Source organism: Bos grunniens, chromosome 29 (assembly GCF_055505025.1).
Source record: "Bos grunniens cultivar Pamir isolate PY7600 chromosome 29, Bosgru_T2T1.0, whole genome shotgun sequence".
Lineage (NCBI taxonomy): Eukaryota > Metazoa > Chordata > Mammalia > Artiodactyla > Bovidae > Bos > Bos grunniens.
Window position 1 is genome coordinate 6,522,696 of NC_141193.1, and position 23,730 is coordinate 6,546,425.

Here is a 23,730-nt window from a genome sequence, read left to right on the forward strand (position 1 = left end):
GCGCAGGCGCACTTGGGCCCGCTGGCCCCTCGTTACCTTAGTAACCGCTAGAGCCGCCGGCGCTGTCGGCACCGCCTCGTCTTAAGATGGAGCCGTATAAGCTGGACCCCGAATTCCAGCGGATTTACCACCGGTTGCTGCGTCCGTTGTCGCTCTTCCCCCGCAGGACGACACGCACAGCGTCTCAGGAGCACCTCTCGCAGGAGGTCCCGATGCTACTGCCTTTACCGGTTCCACGGCTAACGGCGGAGTTGGTCTGCCGCCAGGTAGCCGAGCGGCTGACCAAAAGCGGCCTGGAGGCGCGGGCGCCTCACAAGGTACGGCTCCGTTTCACCGAGGTCATCCTGGACGAGCTAAAGTGCAGCTGGCAGGAGCCCCCCACCGAACTTGGCATGAATCACCTGAACAATCAGAGGCTACGAAAGCGGCTCCTGATCTACGTGCTGCTCAGCTGCGAGCAGCTCTTCGTACGCTACCTGCACCTCCAGAAGCTCATGTCGACCTCCGCAGTTGTCTTCACTGAATCAGCCACGCTTACCCGCTTGGCCGCCAGCCTCGCCAGGGACTGCACAGTTTTCCTCACCGGCCCCGACGTCTACCGGAGCCTGCTCTCTGACTTCCTTGCCCTGCTCAAAGAAGAGCAGGCCCGAGTCTCCGCGCCCAGAGTGCGCGCCGCTGGCCTTGGGGCTTACAGGCTCTTCCAGGTCCCATGGCATCACATCACTGGCGTCACCCAAGTGCCGCATTTCAACCTCAGCCTGAACTACCTCATCCAACTCAGCCGCCCGCGAGACCTTGTCAGTGAGCCTGAAAAGGATCCAATGAAGGAATTGAAGTCCATTCCCCAGCTGAAGAAGAAGAAGCCTCTGCGCTGGCTGTCCTCCATGCAAAAGAGGAGAGAAAGCACCTTCACTTCACAGATTGCATCACTGCCTGGGACCTCTGTGGCTCCCCGCAGCCGGGCTCCCCCCACCTCGCACTTGCCCCTGTACTCCCAGGTCCAGAGGGGCCAGTCCATGCCCTCTCTGCGTGAGGGTTGGAGGCTAGCAGATGAGCTGGGCCTTCCTCCACTCAGTCCTCGCCCCTTAACCCCACTGGTCCTGGTGGCAGAGAGCAAACCAGAGCTGGCAAGGGACACGGTGGCTGAGGACCTGAAGCAAATGATGAAGCATATGCAGCTGGGGTGGTCTCAGTACTCACCGCTGGACTCAGGGCTGCCCCCACTCCTGGGGGCCCTGACCTACCGCCCAGCTACTACCCATCACCTAGAAGAGCTGCAGAGAAAGTTGAACAGCCTCGAGGAGCAAGAGGCCTCGGAACATCGGGGCCTCCAATCCCCTAAACCCCCTCCACTTGAACCACAGCCAGTGACTGTTACTTTGAAGCTAAAAAATCAGATGGTCCAGATAGCTGCTGTACAGGTCTCAGGAAGAAATTTTTTGGATTCCTTCCACATTGAGCCGGCTGGTGTGCTATACAACCACCTGGCTGGTGAACTGGAACCCAAACTTATCGAGCAAATGGATATAGATCGCACTTTTGGCAGTAGCATCAGGGAAGTCTACAAGGAGCTGATGAGCCGTGTCTCTAACAACCACTTCACTTTTGACCAGGGGCCCCTGGTTGAGCCTGCAGCCAATAAAGACTGGTCAGCCTTCCTGTCCTCAGCCTTCCTACGTCAAGAAAAACAGCATCGTATCATCAACACCAAGCTGGCTGAACTTTATCCCCAGAAAGCAAGCACTTTACAGTCCAATGCAGATAAGATATCCTCCTTCACATCACTCCAAGCAAGTAAAAGCTGGGACAGGTGGTCAAACAGGGCCAGATGGCTGAACTGGTGGAAAAGCACTTTGTCTGTGGGTGACTACTTTAAGTACCTCACCACCCAGGAGACAGATTTCCTCCATGTCATCTTCCAAATGTATGAAGAGGAGGGTCCTGTGGAGACCGTGGCCCCTATCAAAGAGTCCATAAAGATCCAACACCCACCCCCCTTGCTAGAAGATGACGAACCAGATTTTGTGCCAGGAGAGTGGGATTGGGACACGGTGCTGGAACACAGGCTAGAAACTAAGAGCAGCCTCCTGGAAGATTCTCACAAAATCCTGAGCCTGCAGAAGCGTCTAGAGCGGGTTTGGTCCATGCTTGACGTTCCAGAGAAGGACCGGCTGGACATGGCCATCAAATACAGCTCCAACGCCCGCCTGAGGCAGCTGCCGGCACTGGTGAGTGCCTGGGAGCGGGCCTTGCAGCCCATCCAGCTGCGGGAGATACTGCTGGGGAGACTGGAGTGGTTTGAGCGGCAAGCCTCTGACCCTAACCGCTTCTTCCAAAAGACTGATGTGGGCCTGAGTCGCTTCCTGGAGGAGAATCAGATCCGCGGCCGTCTCCAAAGGAAGCTCAGTATGGTGGAGGCTCCTTTGGTTCCCCTCCTGGAGGAGATCGAATTAGTCTTTGGTGAGCCGGTGACCTTCAAGGGGCGGCGCTACCTGGACAAGATGAAGCACGACAAAGTGGAGATGCTCTACTGGCTGCAGCAGCAGCGGCGGGTCCGCCACCTAACCCGGGCCAAAAGGGCCTCCCATCAGTCAGTCCTGTCCAGGAAGCTCAGCAGCCAGCCTTTAGTAGCCCCGGGGAATACTCCCATTACTCTTTGACCGGATCAAGCGCCCTCGGATCTCTCTGTCACCCCCATACACACAGCAACTCATCCAGACCTCTTGACTCCTTTGAAAGAAGAAATATCTGGGAGGGTAGAGTTCAGGAAACCTGCATTCCAGCTACCAAGGGACTGACATTAACACTGTATTTTGACCAAGAAGTTCTCATAAAAGAAGCCCCAAGCCCAGTAGTCCCATTTCTGTCAAACCATGCACATTACAGCCAAAGTCTCATGTATCAAAAGAACTAAGACCATCCCTTGAAGTTCATTGTAATAGGAAATGTTAGACAGACAGAAACCATGCCCCGTGAAACACCTCAGCTCAGCGTTTCTATCACGAGCCATTAGATTGACTGATTAGAAAACCAAGCCAAGAGGCTCAATGGCATGGTGACTAAGAGCTAATGCTCTGGGTTAGTAGATGTAGATTTAAGTCCTGCCTGTGTAACCTTGGGCAAAGTACCTAACTGCTGTATATCTGGACCTTCCTGTGTCAGATAAAGGAGTTGGCTGTCACTTCTTCCAGGTCTAGCACACCCTTGGCAGAGCTAAAATTTTCCATTAAATTTATTTACCAATTCATACAAGCACCTGGTACAAATTACACAAGGGTGTGCACTGAAAAGTATTTCTTCCCATCCTTCCCTTCAGTAACCCCATTCTCCTTGTGGTGACAACTGTTGCCAGTTGCTTGTGTATCTTTCCATTCCCTTATTCAAAAGCAGATATTTACTGAGCACCAGCTAGGTACTCAGGCTGGGTCTTTATCACTGAACAAAACCAAGACCCTTACCCTTTGTAAAGTTTACATTCTCCTGAGGGAACACAGACTGTAGACCATAAACACAGTACGGAAGCACATTGAATAATAGAATGGAGGATGATGATACGTACTCTGGAAAAAAGAAAAGGCAGAGGAGGGCAAGAGGAAACAGGGTGAAGGATGTGATTTTACTGGGGTAGTCCACGCAGGCCTCGCCGGGAAGGGGAGATTTGAGCAGAGGCTTGAAGGAGGGGAAGAAGTGAGCCCTGTGGACATCCGGGACAACAGTGTTCCCGCCAGCTAAGGCAGGCGGATGCTTGGGGTGTTCCAGAAAGGCAAAGTGGCCAGTGTGGGTGGAGCAGAGCGAGGAGGAGAAAGACATGAGTCAGAGGGGTCATGGCAAGGAAGGGGGGCAGGTTGGATTATGTGAAAATTATTTTAGAGAGAGCCGATGTGTGTATGAACACGCGTGAATATATTGTTCGTACTTGTGTCCGCAGCGGCACCAGCAGTAGCATTGTCTCCTGTTTCGCCCCTTTCAATTTTATCCTAATTTGCCCCAAGCTCATTCCACATTGATACACATAGAGCTGCTTTATTTGTTTTGGTTGCTATAGAATATCCTACTGTGTGTATTTTTATTTTGCTTAATCAGCCCCTTATTACAAACAAAGACATGGGCTTCTTTGGCTGTCCAGTGATTCAGACTGAGCTTCCAATGCAAGGGGCGCAGGTTTTATTCCTGATCAGAGAACTAAGATCTTACACACACACACACACACAGACAATGCTCTAAAAAAATCCTTGTTTGTTTATTTACTATGTGCAGCTGTTTCTATGGTTTAAAGTTTCTCGAAGCGGAATTATATCTAAGCATAAGTATATATATATATATATATATTTTTTTTTTTTCTTCTATTTGGCCATGCCATGCGGCATGTGGGATCTTAGTTCCCCCACCAGGGAGCCAGCCTCACCCCCTGCTTTGGAAATGCAGCGTCTTAACCACTGGACTGCCGGGAAAGTCCCAGCATTTGTAGTTTTGATAGGTATTACTGAGGCTACACAAAGGCTGTAAGCATTTGCATTATCAGCCACACTGCCTGACAATAGTAATAATTCCCCACTCTCACTAGAAGTATTATCAGAAAGTTTCATCTTTGTCATGTAATAAGTGAAAAAATAGGATCTCATTTGAGTTGTGTTCTCACCTCTCTCTGAGTGAAGTTGCATCTTTTTTAACTTTAAAGGCGTTTTTTCTCTTCTAAGTACTTTATTGTTTGGCTGTGCTGGGTGTCTCTAGTTTCGGCAAGCAGGGGCTCATCTGATTGTGGAGTGCGGGCTTCTCCTTGTGGTGGCTTCTCTTGAGCACAGGCTTTAGGGTGCTAAGGCTTCAGTAGTTGTGCCACTCGGGCCCTAGAGCACAGGCTCAATGGTTGCAGCACGGGGGCTTCGTTGTTCCTTGCGTGTAGGATCTTCCTGCGCCAGAGATCGAATCCATGTCTCCTGCATTGGCTGGCAGATTTTTTTACCACTGAATCACCAGGGAAGCCCTAGTTGGTTGGTTGGTTGGTTTTTTTCTGTAAAATACTCAAGCCCTTTGCCTACTTTTCTATTGTTTTTGACTATTTTGCTTTCTTGATTTTTCTGAGCTCTTTACCTATTCAGGAAATTTAGCTGACATGTTAGTAGTGAGTTAGCACTTACTGAGTTCAGTGAGAACACTCTCTCTGCACAATCTCCTAGACTTCTCGTGAAGCATGTATTTTAATCACCATTTTACCCCTGAGAAAATGAAGACTCAGTTAGATAACGTGACTAACCCAAGATCATAAAGATAGTTAATGGGAGAGCCAGGCTCCAAGCCCAGGTCTGTCTTGGTGCACTGATTCTGTGAGTTATGGTAAGAAAGCTCTTACACACAGCCTGCCTCACCTGCCTGCACAAGTAAGGTAAAGCCCCTGGTCCAGAAGTTCTCCATTCATTCTTTGCTGATATGGATGCATGCACTTCTACTTTGTTTTCCTAACAAAGCAGCACTTCTCAAACTTTTCCACCCAGGTAACTCTTAGAATTGAGGAACAGAAGCAAGCATCTTGGTCAGGTATGAGGGATTGGGGTGGAGGCCGAGAGCAGGGAGGGTAAAGCAGTGCTAGCCTGAGAGGCCTGAGAAATTTGAAGTTTTTATTTTTGAAATCTATGCAAGATTTGCATTCTTCTGTGTAATATGTACTTTTTTTTTTTTTGGCCACACCTTATGGCTTGCAGGATCTTAATTCCCCTACCAGGAATCTTGGCCCCAGCAGTGAAAGCCCTGAATCCTAATCACTGGACCACCAGGGAATTCCCTGTCCATGTTTTGTTTTTGTATTTTTTTAAAATATAAACCGTGAAGTGAAGTCATTCAGTTGTGTCTGACTCTTTGCGACCCCACGGACCGTAGCCCACCAGGCTCCTCTGTCCATGGGATTTTCCAGGCAATAGTACTGGAGTGGATTGCCATTTGGTGCTTTGAATGAAACTGGCCCTCCAGGCAGATACGCTATAGTCAGCCTTTGTAGTATGGTTTCCCTCCTGGTCTGCTGTTGTGTTCTCTAGAGGTTACACAGAACCCAGGTGAGCAACACTAGAGCAGGGGTCCACAAGCTTTTTAAAGGGCCAGACAGTACCAACTATTTTAGGGTTTGTGAGTGATATGGTTTCTGTCCCAAGGCTCGACTTTGATTTTGTTGTGTGAAAGCAGTTATAACAGTATATAAGTAAATGAGCAGGCTGCTGCTAAGCTGCTAAGTCGCTTCAGTCGTGTCCGACTCTGTGCAACTCCAGAGACAGCAGCCCACCAGGCTCCCCTGTCCCTGGGATTCTCCAGGCAAGAACACTGGACTGGGTTGCCATTTCCTTCTCCAGTGCATGAAAGTGAAAAGGGAAAGTGAAGTCGCTCTGTCGTGCCCGACTCTTAGTGACCCCATGGACTGCAGCCTACCAGGTTCCTCCATCCATGGGATTTTCCAGGCAAGAGTTCTGGAGTGGGTTGCCATTGCCTTCTCCGATGAGCAGGCTGTGTTCCATTAAAACTTTATTTACAAAAACAGGCTGCTGCCTCAGGGTGTAGTTTGCTAATTGAAGCTCTACAGTATCGGCCTCTTTAAGAAGCAAACACACAGGAGGAGGAAGCCAACAGGCTTAGTGCAGCATTTCCCAAAGTGTGTGCCAAGTAAGCTAGTCCTGAGTGATAGTCCTGGGAAAAGGGTTCCACCGTCAGATAACCTTGGGGAACATTACATACTGCATTCCTGAAATTCCTCAGAGTTTCACAGTACATAGGAGCGCATTGGGAGCTTGGATGGGTCTTACAAAAAATACAAAGAATGCTTTTATTCCTTCATGGCCATTATGGTCATTGGGAAGTTAATTTTGGGAAACAGCTCACATGAATTAGTCCTTGGAAATCACCACTGATCGTCTGGATGGGAATAGTACACAGAGATAGGACGGGGAGGGTATAGTCCTAGACACACAGGTACAGTTGGGATATCTGGGCCTCAGGGGACGTGAAAGGACATCATGAAGCCCTGGACAGGCTCAAGAAGGAGCCACAGGAGACCTGGAGACTCTTGCAGCTGCCTCAAAACACTGCCTCTCGGATCCTCCCTTTCATCCTAGTCCCTGGATCTGAGACTCTGAAGGCCTAGGACTGACTTTCCTGAAGTTCCAGGCCTAAATCCATGGCTTAGTGACCCCTCCCTGCTGATCCTATATATAGATTTGGTGAATTATTACCATTATTACATATATGTGAGTATTACATATGGAATAATAATAATGATAACTAATAATGATGATAATTCATATTAATCCTTGTTCTACTGATTAAAAAGTGCTGTTTACGGTCATTCTACTGAGAATCAGTCGAATGTAACTTGCCTCTGAACTGGTGGAATTGTGACTTAAACCCAGATCTAGAGTAAGTCCTTTGCCTGGGGGGTCTGGTTGCCAGTGGGGGCTCCTGCTCGGTGCCAGGCCTCCATGCAGCTGGAGTTTCCAGGTCCCATGCCAGCAAACTCAACTGTGTTGAGAACCAGTTACGCTGAAGTGCTTTAAGGATATTATTTCCTTTAATCTTCATGGCAACCTTGCAAAGAAAGAGAGGGCAGTGATACCTCCCTCTGGGGAAACTGGACTCTAGGATAATTGGACAAAATTAATTCTCTAAATTACTGAGGATTTTTGTGGATGTTTTAGTTTTGGGCCTTCCCCAAACCCAGAGGCCATCAGAAAAATACTTTAAAATCTGGGCTGTGATCATTTGCTGCAGCCCTGTTGTTGTCAAGGCAGGGCTAGGGTCTAAACCCATGAAAGTCCAATATGTTCTGTATTCATTATTACATTAAAGGGATGGATCATTCATTTGCACATTTTAATATATAGAGAGAATATATTTTATAATATATCTATTATATATATATATTTGTTATTTATTTATTTATTTATTTATATTTGTTATTTAATGCTGGGACTTCCCTGGTGATCCAGTCAGTAAGAATCCACCTTCCAATGCAGGGGGCACAGGTTCGATCCCTGCTTGGGGAACTAAGATCCCACATGCCACAGGGTAACAAAGGAACTAGAGAAGCCTGCGTGCCGCAGCTGAGACCTGACACAGCCAGATAAATTGATAAACATTTTTAAAAAATAAATAAACACGAATCCCATTATACGTTTACAGAGATAATGTATTTTATGAAAAATGACTTTAAGTGGTGAAGGGTGGCCATTTTACTGTCTTGCAAGTCTTCTGAGTGTCTGGCTTAATAGAAGACAGCCAGATTTTCATTTGTGTTTCTGCTGCATCTGTTGCAATGTCGGACTTCACACAGCCTGTGGAAAACACACTACTCAGGAGACAGTGAGGGGAGAAAAGGCAGATAACATGTTGGCAGTATTACCAAAAATGGTTTGGACATCATGAAAACCCCAGAAAGGGTCTGGGGGGCCCTATTTGTATTTTTTGCATGAAGGGACAGAGGTGGGGGGCAAAGACAGTAGTGGGGATGGAGGCAGAGACAGTGAGACTTGAGTCAGGGGTGGGCAGGGGCTGGGGCAAGGGCAGTAAACATGGCGGAAGGGTTTGTTGACCAGCTTGTTTGCTTATAAAATGTCAAGGGCAAAGCCAGAGGCAAAACCGCAACTTAAAAACAGTCGGCAGCTCAGCACATTGGTCATCCAGCTGCGGACAAGCTGACGGGCTTGGGGTGACCCGGTCACTCTGGGAAACTGAGACCCACAGGACGGAGCCAAGATCCGATGGTTCACAGGTGCTGATGGAAGCTGGATTTGGGCCCATGTACTTCTGATTCCACTAAGCCTACAGTCCCACCCCTCTTGGTCTTGGGGTTTCTGTGTTTGGTCCACCTCTTCCTTGTACTGTTGTTTGCCAAATGATTTTTTTTGGCCACACTGTGGGTACGCAGGATCTTAGTTTTTTGACAAGGGATTGAAACCATGCTCCCTGCATTCGGAGCGAGGAGTCTTAACCATTGGTCTGTCAGGGAAGGCCCCAAACAATTTTCTTTATATTGACTCACTGTAAAAAAAATTTTTATTGAAGTATATTTGATGTACAATGTTATGTTAATTTCTGCTGTACAGCAAAGTGACTCAGTTATACATACATATATTCATATTCTTTCCCTTTATAGTTCACCATGATATTGAATAGAGTTCCGTGTGCTGCAAGTACTTTGTTCTTTATCCATCCTATATACCCTAGTTTGCATCTGCAAATCCCAAACTCCCAATCCTCCCCTCCCCCGCCTTCCTTCACCCTCGACAACCACAAGCCTGTTGTCTATGTCTCTGCGTGAGTATATTGACTCACTTTTCTTCTGGCTGAGCCAACTGGCTGCTGCTGCTGCTGCTAAGTCGCTTCAGTCTTGTCTGACTCTGTGCGACCCCATAGACAGCAGCCTACCAGGCTCCCCGTCCCTGGGATTCTCCAGGCAAGAACACTGGAGTGGGTTGCCATTTCCTTCTCCAGTGCTTGAAAGTGAAAAGTGAAAGTGAAGTCGCTCAGTCGTGTCTGACTCTAGCTAATACTATATAATGATTATTAAGTGCCAGGCTCCATTCTAAACACTTTTCACGCAGTAATTCATTTAGTCCTCATAGAATGTAGTGAGGTAGAGGTAGGTACTATGATCATTTCATGGTCCAGATGAGGAAACTGAGGCACAAGTGGTTATATAACCTGCTCAAGTCACACCGCTAGGAACATTTCAGAGTCTCGATTCTGACCCAGACGTCTTGACACCAAGCACATGCTCTTAAGCGTTTTACTGTTTCTCATCACAAATACCAAAAACAAGTCTGCCTAGTTGAGGCCCTTGGGAAGAAGCTGAATATGATCACATTCTTGGCTTTCATCATCACTTGGACCTGGGGGAACTCAGGCCTTGGGCACAGCCCACTTGATTCCCAGCAGTGACTCAGGCCACATCATTCTTCTTCCAGGCCCAGAGCACTTTCCCTGAACTCCTCCCAAGTGCCAGACACAGCTGGGGGGTTGGTTGGCGGGTGGAGTGAGGAGGGTAGAGCCAGAGGAAACCAAAGAGAACCAGTCCCTGTTGCTGAGGAATTTCAGGTTTACTAAGGAAGATAATTTCAATCATATGGCATGTGAAGGGTACAGTGGGAGCCCACAAAAGGAATATTCAACAGAGCCCAGGAGAGGGAGGGTGATCAGGGAGAGCTTCCTGGAAGAGGCCACACTCAAGCAGTCTAAAGTCTAGAAGGTTGAGTGGGAGTCATCAGGCACGTGGTGGCAGAGGAGAAAACTTTCTCAGCCCAGCATGAGCAGAAGTATGGGAGAGGAGCATAGTGTATGTGGGAGAACTACAAGCACTTTGGCATTAACCAGCCTTTAAAAAGCCTGGAAGGGAGTGGGGTTGGAGGGGGAGGGAGGGCCAGGTCCAGCATGGGCTTTATTCCGTAGTATTCATCAGCAGAGTCCTACTGAATAGTATAGTTAGTAAGTGACAGATAAAAATTTAGAACTTGCGCATCCATGGATTCTGTCGAGAAAATGGAAGACACCCCACAGGTTACTTCATGTAACTTGTTTAAATTATGATTTGAGGGGCTTTCCTAGTGGCACAGACAGTAAAGAATCTGCCTGCAGTGAGGGAGACCTGGGTTCGATTCCTGGGTCGGGAAGATCCCCTGGAGAAGGAAATGACAGCCCACTCCAGTATTTTTGCCTGGAGGATCCCATGGGCAGAGGAGCCTGGCGAGCTACAGTCCGTGGGGTCACAAAGAGTCAGACACAACTGAACGACTAAAAGACACACGGAAAACAATTTTTAAAAAGAAACAAAAATACTCAAAAAAAAAAAAAAAAAACCCCAAAGCTCTTACAAAAAAAAAAATATATGATTTACTGTGATGTTTTTAAACAATCAGCCTGTATACACCAGATGGGCTTGGGTTGAGAAACTCTAACTCATAAATCCTTCTCAGTTGTACCAAAATTTTTGTGAATATTGAATTTAATAATAAAGTCAACGAGATGACTTCAGGCATTTAATTAAATATGTAGCAAATTCCATTAAAAATTTTTTTGGACTCAATAAAAGTTTTTTTCCAGACTCTAACATTTTCACAGCCTCTGAAGAGCTCAGAAGTCTCTGGTGTCTAGGGGGAGAAAATGGCCCTGAGGGTCCGGCATATCAGGGCTAGAAACACCGCAATAAGACAGTCAAGGTCCCTGCTCTCAGAAGTTTACACAGCCCAGTGGGAATAAGCGGAATAAGGACAGAGTGTGATGGGTGCTGACAAATATAGTGCTTTGAGGAAGCAGGAGGGTCCTTACTCCGAAGAAACAGTATTTAGGCTGACTGGACCGCTGGGTAGGAGCCTGCCCCCTACAGAGCAGGCGGAGTCTCTCCAGGCAGAAGGAACAGCCAGTGCAAAAGCCCTGAACCTGAAAATCACTTGCCTTGTGGCCAGGAAGAGGATCATTGTGGTGGGGGCTTAGTGCGGGGCAGCGAGAGAGCATGAGGTGAGTTCAGATAGGGGGACAGGGACCAGGCGATGCCCAGCCTTATGGAGATGAGATTTTATTCTAAGTGGACGGTGCCGGTTGGGTTGTGTTCCCTGGGGGAGCAGATTTGGAGAGAGTGACTGGCGGGCGGGAAGTCTGCTGGGAGCACTCTGAGGATCAATAGCCGGGGAAGAGAAGGGAAGGAGGCGAGGCTGGGCAGCGGGAGAGTTTTCGCTGCCCTGCAATCTCAAGGGACACCTCTTCCCACCCAGCAGGGAGCTCTGAAGCTGGGATGACCCTTCAGATTTGTCATTAGATGCAGCTGCCTGAGGAAGTGGGCATGACTCGGCAGCCGAGGCAGTCCTCGAGGGGCTGACAGCGGAGGGCGGCATTCCCAGCCGCTGGACACCGAGTCCGTCCCTGACCCTGAAAGGGGCTCTGCTCTGTGGACGCCCTGGGAGTGGCCAGGACCGAGCTTCAACAGCGCCATCGTGTGGCGATAATAAGTCACAACAGCAGTGAACTCAGGACTTCCGGTTACCTTGCTCGGTGGAGAAAGCGATAAGACCACAGGCAGTAGCCTCAGAAACTAGCCTCACCGCACCTCTTTGGGACTGAGTAAATCACTGCGGATTTTGGACAACTCAGAATGGGAGGGACATGCGGAGCCTCAAAAGAAAGAGCTAGCTAGGCATCAGAGTTTGAGGACTTATTTGAGAAAGATAGAACAGTGTTATTGCCTCTTGTGTCATCAAGGAATCGGTCAACATAATAATGTCCACCACAGCTGCCATTCAGTGAGCAGATAGGAGGAACTGCATGATCTTAGGTAATCTAACGCATCAATACAAAGAGGCTCAGAGCGGGGAAAAGACGCGTCCCAGGTATGGAGTCCTGTACCAAGGTCACAGGTGCAAGGCCTGTACCAAGGCCACAGACGCAGAGCCCAAAACCAAAGTCACTTCCAGAACTTACCGAGTCCCACTGTAACTGTTGCCAAAAGTCCCCCGAGCCTTACCAGCCAGCTTCATGACCCTAAATTAGGCAAAAATGCCCATCCCAGTAATCACCCTAGAGCACCCTAACTACTCACCTAATGCCACCCTTCCAGCAGGAATTTCCTTTGTCTTGGCTATAACAATTGGCTACTAGCCCAAGAAAAGCACAGATCCCCCTTGAGCTGGTCCATTGTTCTAACAGCATCCGGCCGCCTCTCCCTGGCCAGGCCGGAGGTCAGCCCGCTGTGCCTGCAGCGCCCACATTATCTCTGCTCTTTGTTCTTAATAAACTCACTCCTTTCTGAAATACTCTATGTCTGGAAATTCTTTTCCAACTCACTCTCAGGCTGACATGACACCAGATTACATAATAGTAGACTGTGGTGGAATTAGGATTAAAACCCAGATGGGCCTATCAGTGGATCTCACCTCTGTCAGGCCCAACATGCCGTTTTAACAGTAAATATTTTACAATGCCCTCTTTACATCCCCAGCATCTGGACTGTGCCTGATCAATAGTTGTGCACTCCATCAATAGTTGTTAAATGAATGAGATGAAGTTCATGGATAATAGCCTACCTACCAACATAATTTTTAAAGTCAAGGAAAAAGAAAATCAAAGCAGTTTATGCTAAATACATCTGCAGTTCCACATGGACATGCTCAGTCAGGATCACACTGAAAGCTGTAACAAAGTGATTATTATGAACTGTGGTGGTTTAATCTCTAGGTTGTGTCTGACTCTTTTGCAACCTCACGGACTGGAGCCCACCAGGCTCCCCTGTCAACGGGATTGTCCAGGTAAGAATACTGGAGTGGGTTGCCATTTCCTCCTCTAAGTGATCCTCCCAACCCAGGGGTTGAACCTGCATCTCTTATGTCTCATGCATTGGCAGGTGGGTTCTTTACCACTTAGCGCCACCTGGGAACCCCACTGTGAACAGAGATCACCCCAAATACTGATCTTTAGAGATGTGATCTTCTGAAATGGTGAATATCCTTCATAAAGATCTGAACTCATACAAAGAAAATTCCCCCCGGATTTTCATTTTAGTAGACTTCCTGGAAAACTGTTTACATATACAACAGAGTTAAGGGTTCTTGGTGCAGATAACTATAAACAGATTTTTCCTCTTTTAGAAATTGTAAGGCGAGCGCGAAGAAAAAGAGAGCAAGCCGGGCATTCAGGCAGAGAAAGATTTATTATAGGAAGAAAGAAAGAAAGTGACAGGCTTTAGAGAGAAAAAACCAGTGCTCTCTTTTTACAGCTAACCCTTCTTATATCCTATCGATGGGAAATTGTGCCCCGGAGGGAGGGGGCCTCAGTTTATCTTTAGCCCACAGCTGGGGTCTTGCGGTCACATAGTCGAAGGGGTCTTACGGTTGGGTGGTCATGTAGTCTTGAGAAACTGGCACCAGCAGGGAAAAACAGGATATTTCCTTAAGGAAAACACAGGATGCCCACCAGAGCAATGTGGCCACTGTGACCTCATCCCTTGTTTGTCAGGTCACCACAGGGGGCCATTTTTAACTACATGGTATGAGGCCCTTGTAAACCCCAACAGAAATAATCAGTGGCACATTAGACAGCTGTGCAGGACATGGAACTATTCTCAGTAACGTGGGACTGTCTTGAACATTGAAGAATGTCTAGCACTGCTGGCCCCTGTCTACTAAGGACCAGAAGAGCTCCTGCTAAGTCACTTCAGTCGTGTCCAACTCTGTGCGACCCCATAGATGGCAGCCCACCAGGCTCCCCTGTCCCTGGGATTCTCCAGGCAAGGACACTGGAGTGGGTTGCCATTTCCTTCTCCAATGCATGAAAGTGAAAGGTGAAAGTGAAGTCGCTCAGTCGTGTCCGACCCTTAGCGACCCCATGGACTGCAGCCTACCAGGCTCCTCCATCCATGGGGTTTTCTAGGCAAGAGTATTGGAGTGGGGTGCCATTGCCTTCTCCGAAGATCTCCTATCAATGTGATAAACAAAAATGCCCCTACAAACGTCCAAATTCAAATTTCCAGGGATGGTAGATCTCCTTTTGAGACCTTTGGTGTATGTGAAAGCCTAGCCATCTAAGCTCTGCTTTATTGGCCTTCTCTTTCTGAGTTCCCCTTCTCCACCAAACACCTGGGCTTTCACACTCTCATTTCTCATTCCACCCTTTAGGACTCTCTCTGTAAATATTCGTTTGCTGCTAGAAGGTTAGAACTGATGTGATAAATGAGGTGCATTTCTATCTTCTTCCTATGTCTACAAAAAGGCTCAGGGGGGATTCTAGTAAAAGATAGCAGAGTAGATGGACGTGTGCTCATTTCCTCCTGCAAGAGCACCAAAATCACAACTAGCTGTTGAACAACCATCGACAGGACACTGGAAGCCACCAAAAAAAGATACTCCAGGTCCAAAGAGAAAGAAGAAGCGAGACGGTAGGAGGGGCACAATCACAACAAAATCAAATCCCAGTCCTGCCGGGTGGGTGACCCACAAACTGGAGAACAGTAATACCAAGAAGTCCTCGCACTGTTGTGAAGGTTCTGAGCCCCACATTACTTTGCCAACAAAGGTCCATCTATCAAAGCTAGACAGAGATAAAATATTAAAAGCAACAAAGGGAAAACAACAAATAACATACAAGATAACTACCATCAGATTTCTCAACAGAAACTCTACATGCCAGAAGGAAATGGCATAATATATTTAAAGTGATGAAAGGGAAGAAACTTCAACTAAGAATACTCTACCCAGCAAGACTCTACTTCAGATTTGATGGAGAAATCAAAAGCTTTCCAGACAAGCAAAAGTTAAGAGAATTCAGCACCACCAAATCAGCTTTACACCAAATGCTAAAGGAACTTCTCTAGGCAGAAAACAAGAGAAGGAAAAGACCTACCTACAGAAAATAAACCCAAAGCAATTAAGAAACTGGTAATAGGATCATATGCGGGGAGCGAGCTCCGCCTGTGGCAACGGTCATGAGGAAGGAGGCTCGGCACACGCAAAGGTGGGATCGAGCCTCAGGAGTCCCCCTGGAAATTCTAGAGCAGCTACCCCCAAAACCAGAGTCTGCCTACTTTCTGCTTTGTGCTTTCACCTACACCTCTGACTTTACGGGGGGCTGTCTCCCACTACCTCTCTCTGAAAAAAGAGTTAGCTTACTGCTCCAGTTAATGATTCTTGGGTGTGACAGTGTTTCAACCTACAAACTCCTTTGGAAATCCTCTAGCCTGCCTGAATAGGTTTTTCCGGCCACATGTGATTGTTCAGAGCCTCCCAACTGTGAGAGGCAGGAGATGTTCTAAACTGTCTAAACACAGATTCCTTTGAGTAGTTAAAAGATTGATTAGAAATTGTATTGGTGAAGGGTTTTTCACTTATTGAGCCAATGTTTGCTGCTAAGTCTCCATACCCCTTACCTACTATGTCCTTGGCAGTGTATTGATTAATATAATTGGTGTAAGTAGTAGCTTTAATGTTTGTAACCTGGGACCCTTGAGTTAATTCTTTTTCTTGTTGTAGCCCACCACACCTTTGCTCTGTAGGAATGCAACTTTATCTAATGCTTTTGGAGGGTGGCTCCTGACCAGTCACCTTTAGAAAAAAATAAGTTTTCTGAAGAAAGGGTCTTAAAATGTTAACAGGCCTCCGGGCCAGAAGATGATGCAAATCACCTAAGCTTTTGCATATGATAAGTTTGCAGGAAGAAAGCCTGGCTTGCTGCACAACTCTACCCCTTCCCCCATTATCCTCTGTGCATAACTTAAGGTATAAAAACTACTTGGGAAAATAAAGTGCGGGCCTTGTTCACCGAAACTTGGTCTCCCCATGTCGCGCTCTCTCCCAAATTCTGGCTGAGTCTCCATCTGGAGCGCGGAACCCGCCATGCTTGCTAATTATGCCTGGGCTTCTAAGATCCGACCAGGGAGGCCTCAGTGTCTCCTCTTCTTCGGGAGAACGGAAGGACGCCTGTGGTCTACGTAAGTGGTGCAAACTTCTTGTCTTGAAGTTTTATTGGTCTCCCGCGTAAACCAAGCTACTCAGCCTCTTTTCTCCACTGAATTTTCCTACTGAGCTATCCTCATCCTATTACTCTTTATATCTTTGATAAAATATTTAAATAAATAGGTCGCCGATGCCGTCCCCGCTTCGAATACCCTGGATCAGCCGGGGCTGGTCCCCGGCAATCATACATATTGATAACTATCTTAAATGTAAATGGATTAAACGCACCAACCAAGAAGCATGGACTGACTAAGCAGATGAAAACATGTGCATGTAGGCACTTCCACTAACCGCATCACTCTGCCTGACCCCTCAGATTGTATGTAATTATCTTATATTGTTAGGTTAATCATGTTCCTGTTATGGCTTGCAGTTGTAATTATCTTTTATTTTTTGTCTGGCTGTTGATTGTGAAAACTGATGAACATTCGTCACTGTTATATTATGTAACTATTACTTAATACCACAGTATCATGATTAGTCAACACAAAAATAAAAGAATTCTATATCACCAAAACTATCATTTAATAGAAAAACCTGTAATCACTTTTAAAAATCTAGATGCATATCAGAATTATCTTTGAATGTTTTGAAAAATACTATGCCCAGGTATTGCTTTTTTTCCTCCAAAGCACCAGGTATGTTTCTAACGAGCAGCCCTGTTTAAAAATACTGGACTGTGTGTGGATCTTTTACTTTTCTCTAGTCGGTTTCACTTTTTCTACTTCATATTCAGTCGTCTCACTTCATTTAGTTTATGTTTCCCAATTTCTCCATCTCTTCTTTTTTTTTATATATTCTTTCTCAAGCCTTTCTCAAGCATAGTAGAAAAACTTGTATACATGTATACAAAAATAATATGTACTATATATATATAAGAAAACATGAATTTTTGCCAAACTAAAAAATTTATGACATTTTTATTCCACTTGTTTGACTTAGTATGAATATAAGGCTACATTTCTAATTAAAAAAAGATATGCAACAAGCAACAAAGATTTATTGTATAACATAGGGGACTATAGTCAATATCTTATAATAACCTATAATGAAAAATAATTGGAAAAATAATATATTGTATATGTATAACTCAATAATACAAAAAAAGAATTCTACTTTTTGATATTTAGTAATGTCTATCTTTCTGCCAGCTTTTCTAATGTCCTATGGATATCTAATAACAATGCATGAGATACAAATTTTTAAATATACTTGTGTAGGATATAAGCTTAATATAAATTAATATAAATAGAGATCTATTATATTTAACTTGTTAATGACATCATTCAAGATGCTCCTATTTTTATTTTTCTGCACTTGATAAAATATTTTCAGAGAAATGTTAATATGTCTATGATTATATATACATTTCTTCTGATTTTTGCTTTATGTATCTTTGTTTCTTTGTTGTTAAGTGTCTAACTGAAAGTTGCTCAGTCATGTCTGACTCTTTGTGACCCCATGGACTAGTCCATGGAATTTTCCAGGCTAGAATACTGGAGTGGGTAGCTGTTCCCTTCTCCAGGGGATCTTCCCAACCCAGGAATCAAACCCAGGTCTCCCGCATTGCAGGTGGATTCTTTATCAGCTGAGCTACTAAGCCTGGTTTTGATGGTTTGGAAATAGATGGGGAAACAGTGTCAGACTTTATTTTTGGGGGCTCCAAAATCACTGCAGATGGTGACTGCAGCCATGAAATTAAAACACGCTTACTCCTTGGAAGGAAAGTTGTGACCAACTTAGATAGCATATTGAAAAGCAGAGATATTACTTTACCAACAAAGGTCTGTCTAGTCAAGGCTATGGTTTTTCCTGTAGTCATGTATGGATGTGAGAGTTGGACTGTGAAGAAAGCTGAGCACCGAAGAATTGATGCTTTTGAACTGTGGTGTTGGAGAAGACTCTTGAGAGTCCCTTGGATTGCAAGGAGATCCAACCAGTCCATTCTGAAGGAGATCAGTCCTGGGTATTCTTTGGAAGGACTGATGCTGAAGCTGAAATTCCAATACTTTGGCCACCTCATGCAAAGAGTTGACTCACTGGAAAAGACTCTGATGCTGGGAGGGACTGGGGGCAGGAGGAGAAGGGGACGACAGAGGATGAGATGGGTGGATAGCATCACCAACTCGATGGACGTGAATCTGAGTGAACTCCAGGAGTTGGTGATGGACAGGGAGGCCTGGCGTGCTGCGATTCATGGGGTCGCAAAGAGTCGGACACGACTGAGTGGCTGAACTGAACTGAACTGATGTCTATCTTCTTTGTGAATTGTACTTTTTATCATTAAAAATATTCATCTTTGCAGCATTTTAAAATACATAATTTAATAAATTGAAAAAAAAGACTCACAGGGGCTCCCCTGGTGTCTCAGTGGTAAAGAATCTGCCTGCCAGTGCAGGAGACTCGGGTTCAATCCCTGTTCCAGGAAGATCCCACATGCCCTGGAGCAATTAAGCCCGTGGGCCACAACTACTGAGCCCACGTGTGGCAACTACTGAAGCCCACTCACCCTAAAGTTCGTGCTCCACAGTAAGAGAAGCCACTGAAATAAGAAGACCTCGCACGGCAAGCAGAGAGTAGCCCCACTTGCTGCAACTAGATAAAAGCCCACAAGCAACGGAGACCCAGCACAATAAAAAATAAAATAAAGTAAAACCTTCTCAAAAAGGCTCAGAGAGGTAATTTTCTCATAGTCTCACAGCCAATTTGAAGTGGCCAAGCCAGAACTAAAAGCTGGTCAGTCAGTCTGAACCAAAAATCTATGCTTTTGCCCTCTTTCCTCCTCACTGTCTCCTACCTCTCAGGCTTGGGGAAACAAGTCTTATGAAACTGAAGTATTTCACTTACTGGGTAAAATTTTGATAAGTTGCCCACCATTCCTGAAGGTCAGGAGGTGAGTTGGTGATATCTGGAAATGAGTCAGATCATACAGTTGTCAACTACCATTTTCATAAATCAGGTGAAATTCCCAGAAGGAAACCCTGCTGTTTGCCTCACCTTGTCCTAGAAAGTCCAGTTCCATCCCACCATGTCCTGGCTATTGGGGCATCCCCTGGACACTTTCATTTCTGGGCAGCATTTGCTTCAGTGTAAACGCAGACTTTCTCAAACCCTAGTGGCACAAGAAGGTAACATCCACCCCTTATCCTGGGACTTAGGGATGAGCGGCCATTCACTGAAAATTCGGGTCTTTCAAGACGTGCCTCGGGAATGCTCTGGCAGTCCAGGGTTAGGACTCCGTGCTTTCACTGCCGTGGTTCAATCCCTGGTTGGGGAACAAAGATCCTGCAAGCTACATAGCGTGGCCAAAAAAAAAAAAAAGTGCTTCAAATTTTGCACGCCATTCCTAACATCTGGGGGATGTTCAAAGAGAAAATAAATAAACTTCATCTCAGTGTAGACATTGACATAAAAGGGCATACTTTTCCAGCAAAAGTATTCCAAAGATTCACCCACATACCCCAAGATCCTTACCTAGACCTACTGAAGCAGAAGCCGGGACCGTGCATGGTCAGCTACCCCCCACCTCTCACTCTAGACCCCGGGCCACTGGCGATCGATCACTTTAGTTCATGAGTGTGCCTGGAGGAACAACACTCTGTTTATCCTGACTTTCAGCGGCACCCCTCTTGTACTCCAGGGTCGGCAGAGGCCATTTGAGAAACAGAATCTCTGTCTCCATTAGAACTGGATTCAAATCCTGTTTCCAACTTCACCCTTTCTGCAACTTGGGCAAGTAACTGAATCTCTTGTTTTATTTTAAATTAATTTGGCTGCACCGGGTCTTAGCACGAGGTATCTTTGTTGTTGTTGTTGTTTTAAGATTTACTTATTGATATATTTTTCACTTTTGGCTCCATGAGCCCTGCATTGAGAGCCCACAGTCTTAGCCACTGGACCACCAGGGAAGTCCTTGAATCTTGTTGTCTTAGTTTCCTTATCTGCATCATAGCTGTGGGGTGGTTTTGTGGGGTGGTTGTGGGGTTCAACGGGCTGATACATGTACATGTGCTGCAAATGCTGAGTGCCTAGCATGTAGATATGCTGTGCTGACTTCAGTCACTTAAGTTGTGTCTGACTCTTTGCGACCCTATGGACTGTAGCCCACAAGGCTTCTCTGTCCATGAGACTCTCCAGGCAAGAATACTAGAGTGGGTTGCCATGCCCTCCTCCAGGAGATCTTCCCAACCCAGGGATCGAACCTGGATCTCTTTAAGTTTCCTGTATTGCAGGTGAATTTTTGTACCACTGAGCCACCGGGGAAGCCCAAGCATGTATTATTTTTACTGAAAGCATGTATTATTTTTACTGTTGTTAATATTTTGAGGTACTGGGAGCACACCTGGGGAACACTCGTGGCAGACAGACTCCTGAGGTGACCTCCATGACCCCCACCTCCTGATGGCCACATCTTTGTATACTCCCCTTCCCACCCCTTGTGTATGGAGAGACCCATGACTTGCTTCTAACCAACAGAATTCAGCAGAGGTGATGGGTACATGTGATCACGTGTGTGACTGTATTAGACAAGATTTTAATAGCCTCGCTTTCCCTCACTGCTTTGGGGAAGCAAGCAGCCATGGTGGGAAGATCCACATGGTGAGGAGCTAAGGGTGGCAGACAGCCACCAGCCAGGAAACAGCTGAGGCACCAGACTGAGGTCCCATGAGGGACTGAGTGCTGCCAGCAGCCGCACTGGGGCAGGAGATTGATGGGTCCCGGGGCAGACAGTTGGAGTTTAGTTTCTGTGGACTGATATTCCAAGATGAAAACAGCAGGACAATCGGGGGAGGAGGTCGGGCTCTGCCCAGACAGAAGATAAAAGACCCCATATTTCTCATCCTTGAAGTCAGGAGACCTCTCCAACTACACATGTGCAGAAAGACTCCTTGGAGGTCATAAGGGGAGTGATGCCAAGTGATGCTAACTACCCATAGACCTCCTGGGTAGAATCCATCTTGGCTAAGGGATGTGTATGCACACATGGGAGGATCCTGAGTTATACCAAATATGGACTCTGAACCAGGTAAATCAAAATGACTGGCCAAAGGAAACGTGGAAGAAATGTCCCACAAAGCTACGAGGGCACGACTCTGTCTTTCTCTTGAGTCCACCCATGTGTCTATCCACATGTACTATACTCTCTTTCCTCCTAATGAACACTTTACTTGTTTCTCTACTGCAGGGAGCCAGCGGGAGGACCTCCACCCATGGCAAAGGTCATGAGGAAGGAGGCTCGACATACGCAAAGGCGGGATCGAGCCTCAGGAGTCCCCCTGGAAATTCTCGAGCATCTACCCCCATAACCAGAGCCTGCCTACTTTACTACTTTGTGCTCTCACCTACACCTCTGACTTTACGGGGGGTTGTCCCCCACCACCTCTTTCAGAGAAGGAGTTAACCTAGAGCGCCAGTTAATAATAATTCCTGGGCGTGACAGGAGTGTTCCAAACTTACAAACTCCTCTGAAGGTTCTCTATCCTGCCTGACAGGCTTGTCCAGCCACATGTGATTGCTCACAGCCTCCCAACCGTGAGAGGCATGAGATGCTTTAAACCTTCTAAAAACATGTTCCTTAGAAAAGTTAGAAAACCATTAGTATAAGTATAGTGGGCTGATTAGAAATTGTATTGGTGAAGGGTTTTTCATTTGTTGAGCCAATGTTTGTTGCTAAGTCTCCACATCCCCTGCCCTTACACACATTAATGAATATATAGAAGAAATAAGTATTAATCTTTGATATAAATCACGTTAGACCTTAGGCTAAGTAAATTCTTTCCTTAACTAAAACCCACTACACCCTCACCCTATAGGAATGTAACTTTATTTGGGTGGCATCTGTTTCAAAAATAATCACCCCTGGAGAAATAAGTGTTCTGGTTGACTGACCGCTGTCACAAGGAGAGGGTCATAAATTGTCAACAGGCCCCCCTGGCCAGAAGATGATGTAACACCCCTAAGACCTCTGTATACATTTGTATGAAGCACCTGACTTTAATAAAATTCAGGACTGCTGTCCCCGCGTGACTTTTGCATAACATGTCAGTGTATAAAAGTAGACCATGGAAAATAAAGAATTGGGATCAGTTCCTCGAAAGACTGGTCTCCCCGTGTCTCTCTCTCTCTCAAACTCTGGCTGAGTCTCCATCTGGAGCGCAGAGCCCGCCATGCTTACTAATTATGCCTGGGCTTCTAAGATCCGACTGGGGAGGCCTCAGTGTCTCCTCTCCTTCGGGATAACGGAAGGATGCCTGCGGCCTATGTAAGTGGTGCAAGCTTCTTGTCTTGAAGTTTTATTGGTTTCCCGCATAAACCAAGCTACTCAGCCTCTTTTCTCCACTGAATTTTCCTGCTGAGCTATCCTCATTCTATTACTCTTTATATCTTTGATGAATATTTAAATTAATCACCGAAGCCGTCTCCCCTTCGAATACCCTGGATCAGCCGGGGCTGGACCCCGGCACTCTACTTGCTGTCTTTATGGGAATTCTTTTCTGCAAAGCCAAAGGGCCAGGGCCTTGTCACTGACCGCTGATCTGGTAGCGGGATTTGGTGCTCTCATCACCCCTACCCAACCTCAGTCTCTGGCCAGGAACTGAACCCTTACTTCAAACCACTGCAGGCCAAGCTACCCAGGATCAACATGAGCTTGGAAGCAGATCCTTCCTCAGTCCAGCCTTCAATGAGACTGCAGCCCTAACCATTCATTTTGTGGCAGTGTTCCACACAGCAGTAGAGAACTACCACCCCTCTCCTTTCAAGTTCTTCATTCCTATAATTCTCCCCTTTCTCTCCTGAATCATCAATATCTCCCTTCCTATTTCATTAAGTCATAAGCATGCTCTAGGGTCTCTCATCTTAAAAACGCCTTTTTTTTTTTTTTTACTGAGCCCTGTGGCATGCAGGATCTTAGTTCCCTGATCACAGATAGAACTTGTGTCTCCTGCAGTGGAAGTGCAGGGTCTTAACCACTGGACAGCATGCCCCGCGCCGCCCCCCGCCCCCCAGTACTGTATTTCTCTACTCTCCTCCATGGCAAAAATTATTGAAATCTTTGTCTCCATTCATGCCCATATTTCTCATATTATCTCCTCTGCTTCTTCTTTCTTTCTTTCTTTTTTTTTTTTGCTGCACAATATGGCTTATAGGATCCTAGTTCCCCTAACAGAGATTGAATCCGGGCCTCTGAGTGGAAGCTCAGAGTCTCAATCACTGGACTACTAGGGAAGTCTCAAGCCGACACTCTTTAAAAAAAATTTTTGTTTTA

General features: G+C 46.3%; 1 protein-coding gene and 1 long non-coding RNA gene across 2 annotated transcripts; both read left to right on the forward strand.

The window, feature by feature from the left end:
* The first annotated feature begins 39 nt into the window (after nucleotides 1–39).
* Nucleotides 40–3,247, forward strand: CCDC87 (coiled-coil domain containing 87). Its single transcript, XM_086385682.1, has one exon. It carries the CDS (start codon nucleotides 87–89, stop codon nucleotides 2,658–2,660), a length of 2,574 nt encoding a protein of 857 aa, XP_086241808.1. The 5' UTR covers nucleotides 40–86; the 3' UTR covers nucleotides 2,661–3,247.
* An 8,130-nt stretch (nucleotides 3,248–11,377) lies between these two features.
* On the forward strand, nucleotides 11,378–12,771 carry LOC147341821 (uncharacterized). The gene is made up of 2 exons (XR_015158114.1): nucleotides 11,378–11,484; nucleotides 11,739–12,771. It is a non-coding gene; the product is annotated as an uncharacterized LOC147341821 (long non-coding RNA).
* The last annotated feature ends 10,959 nt before the right edge of the window (nucleotides 12,772–23,730 follow it).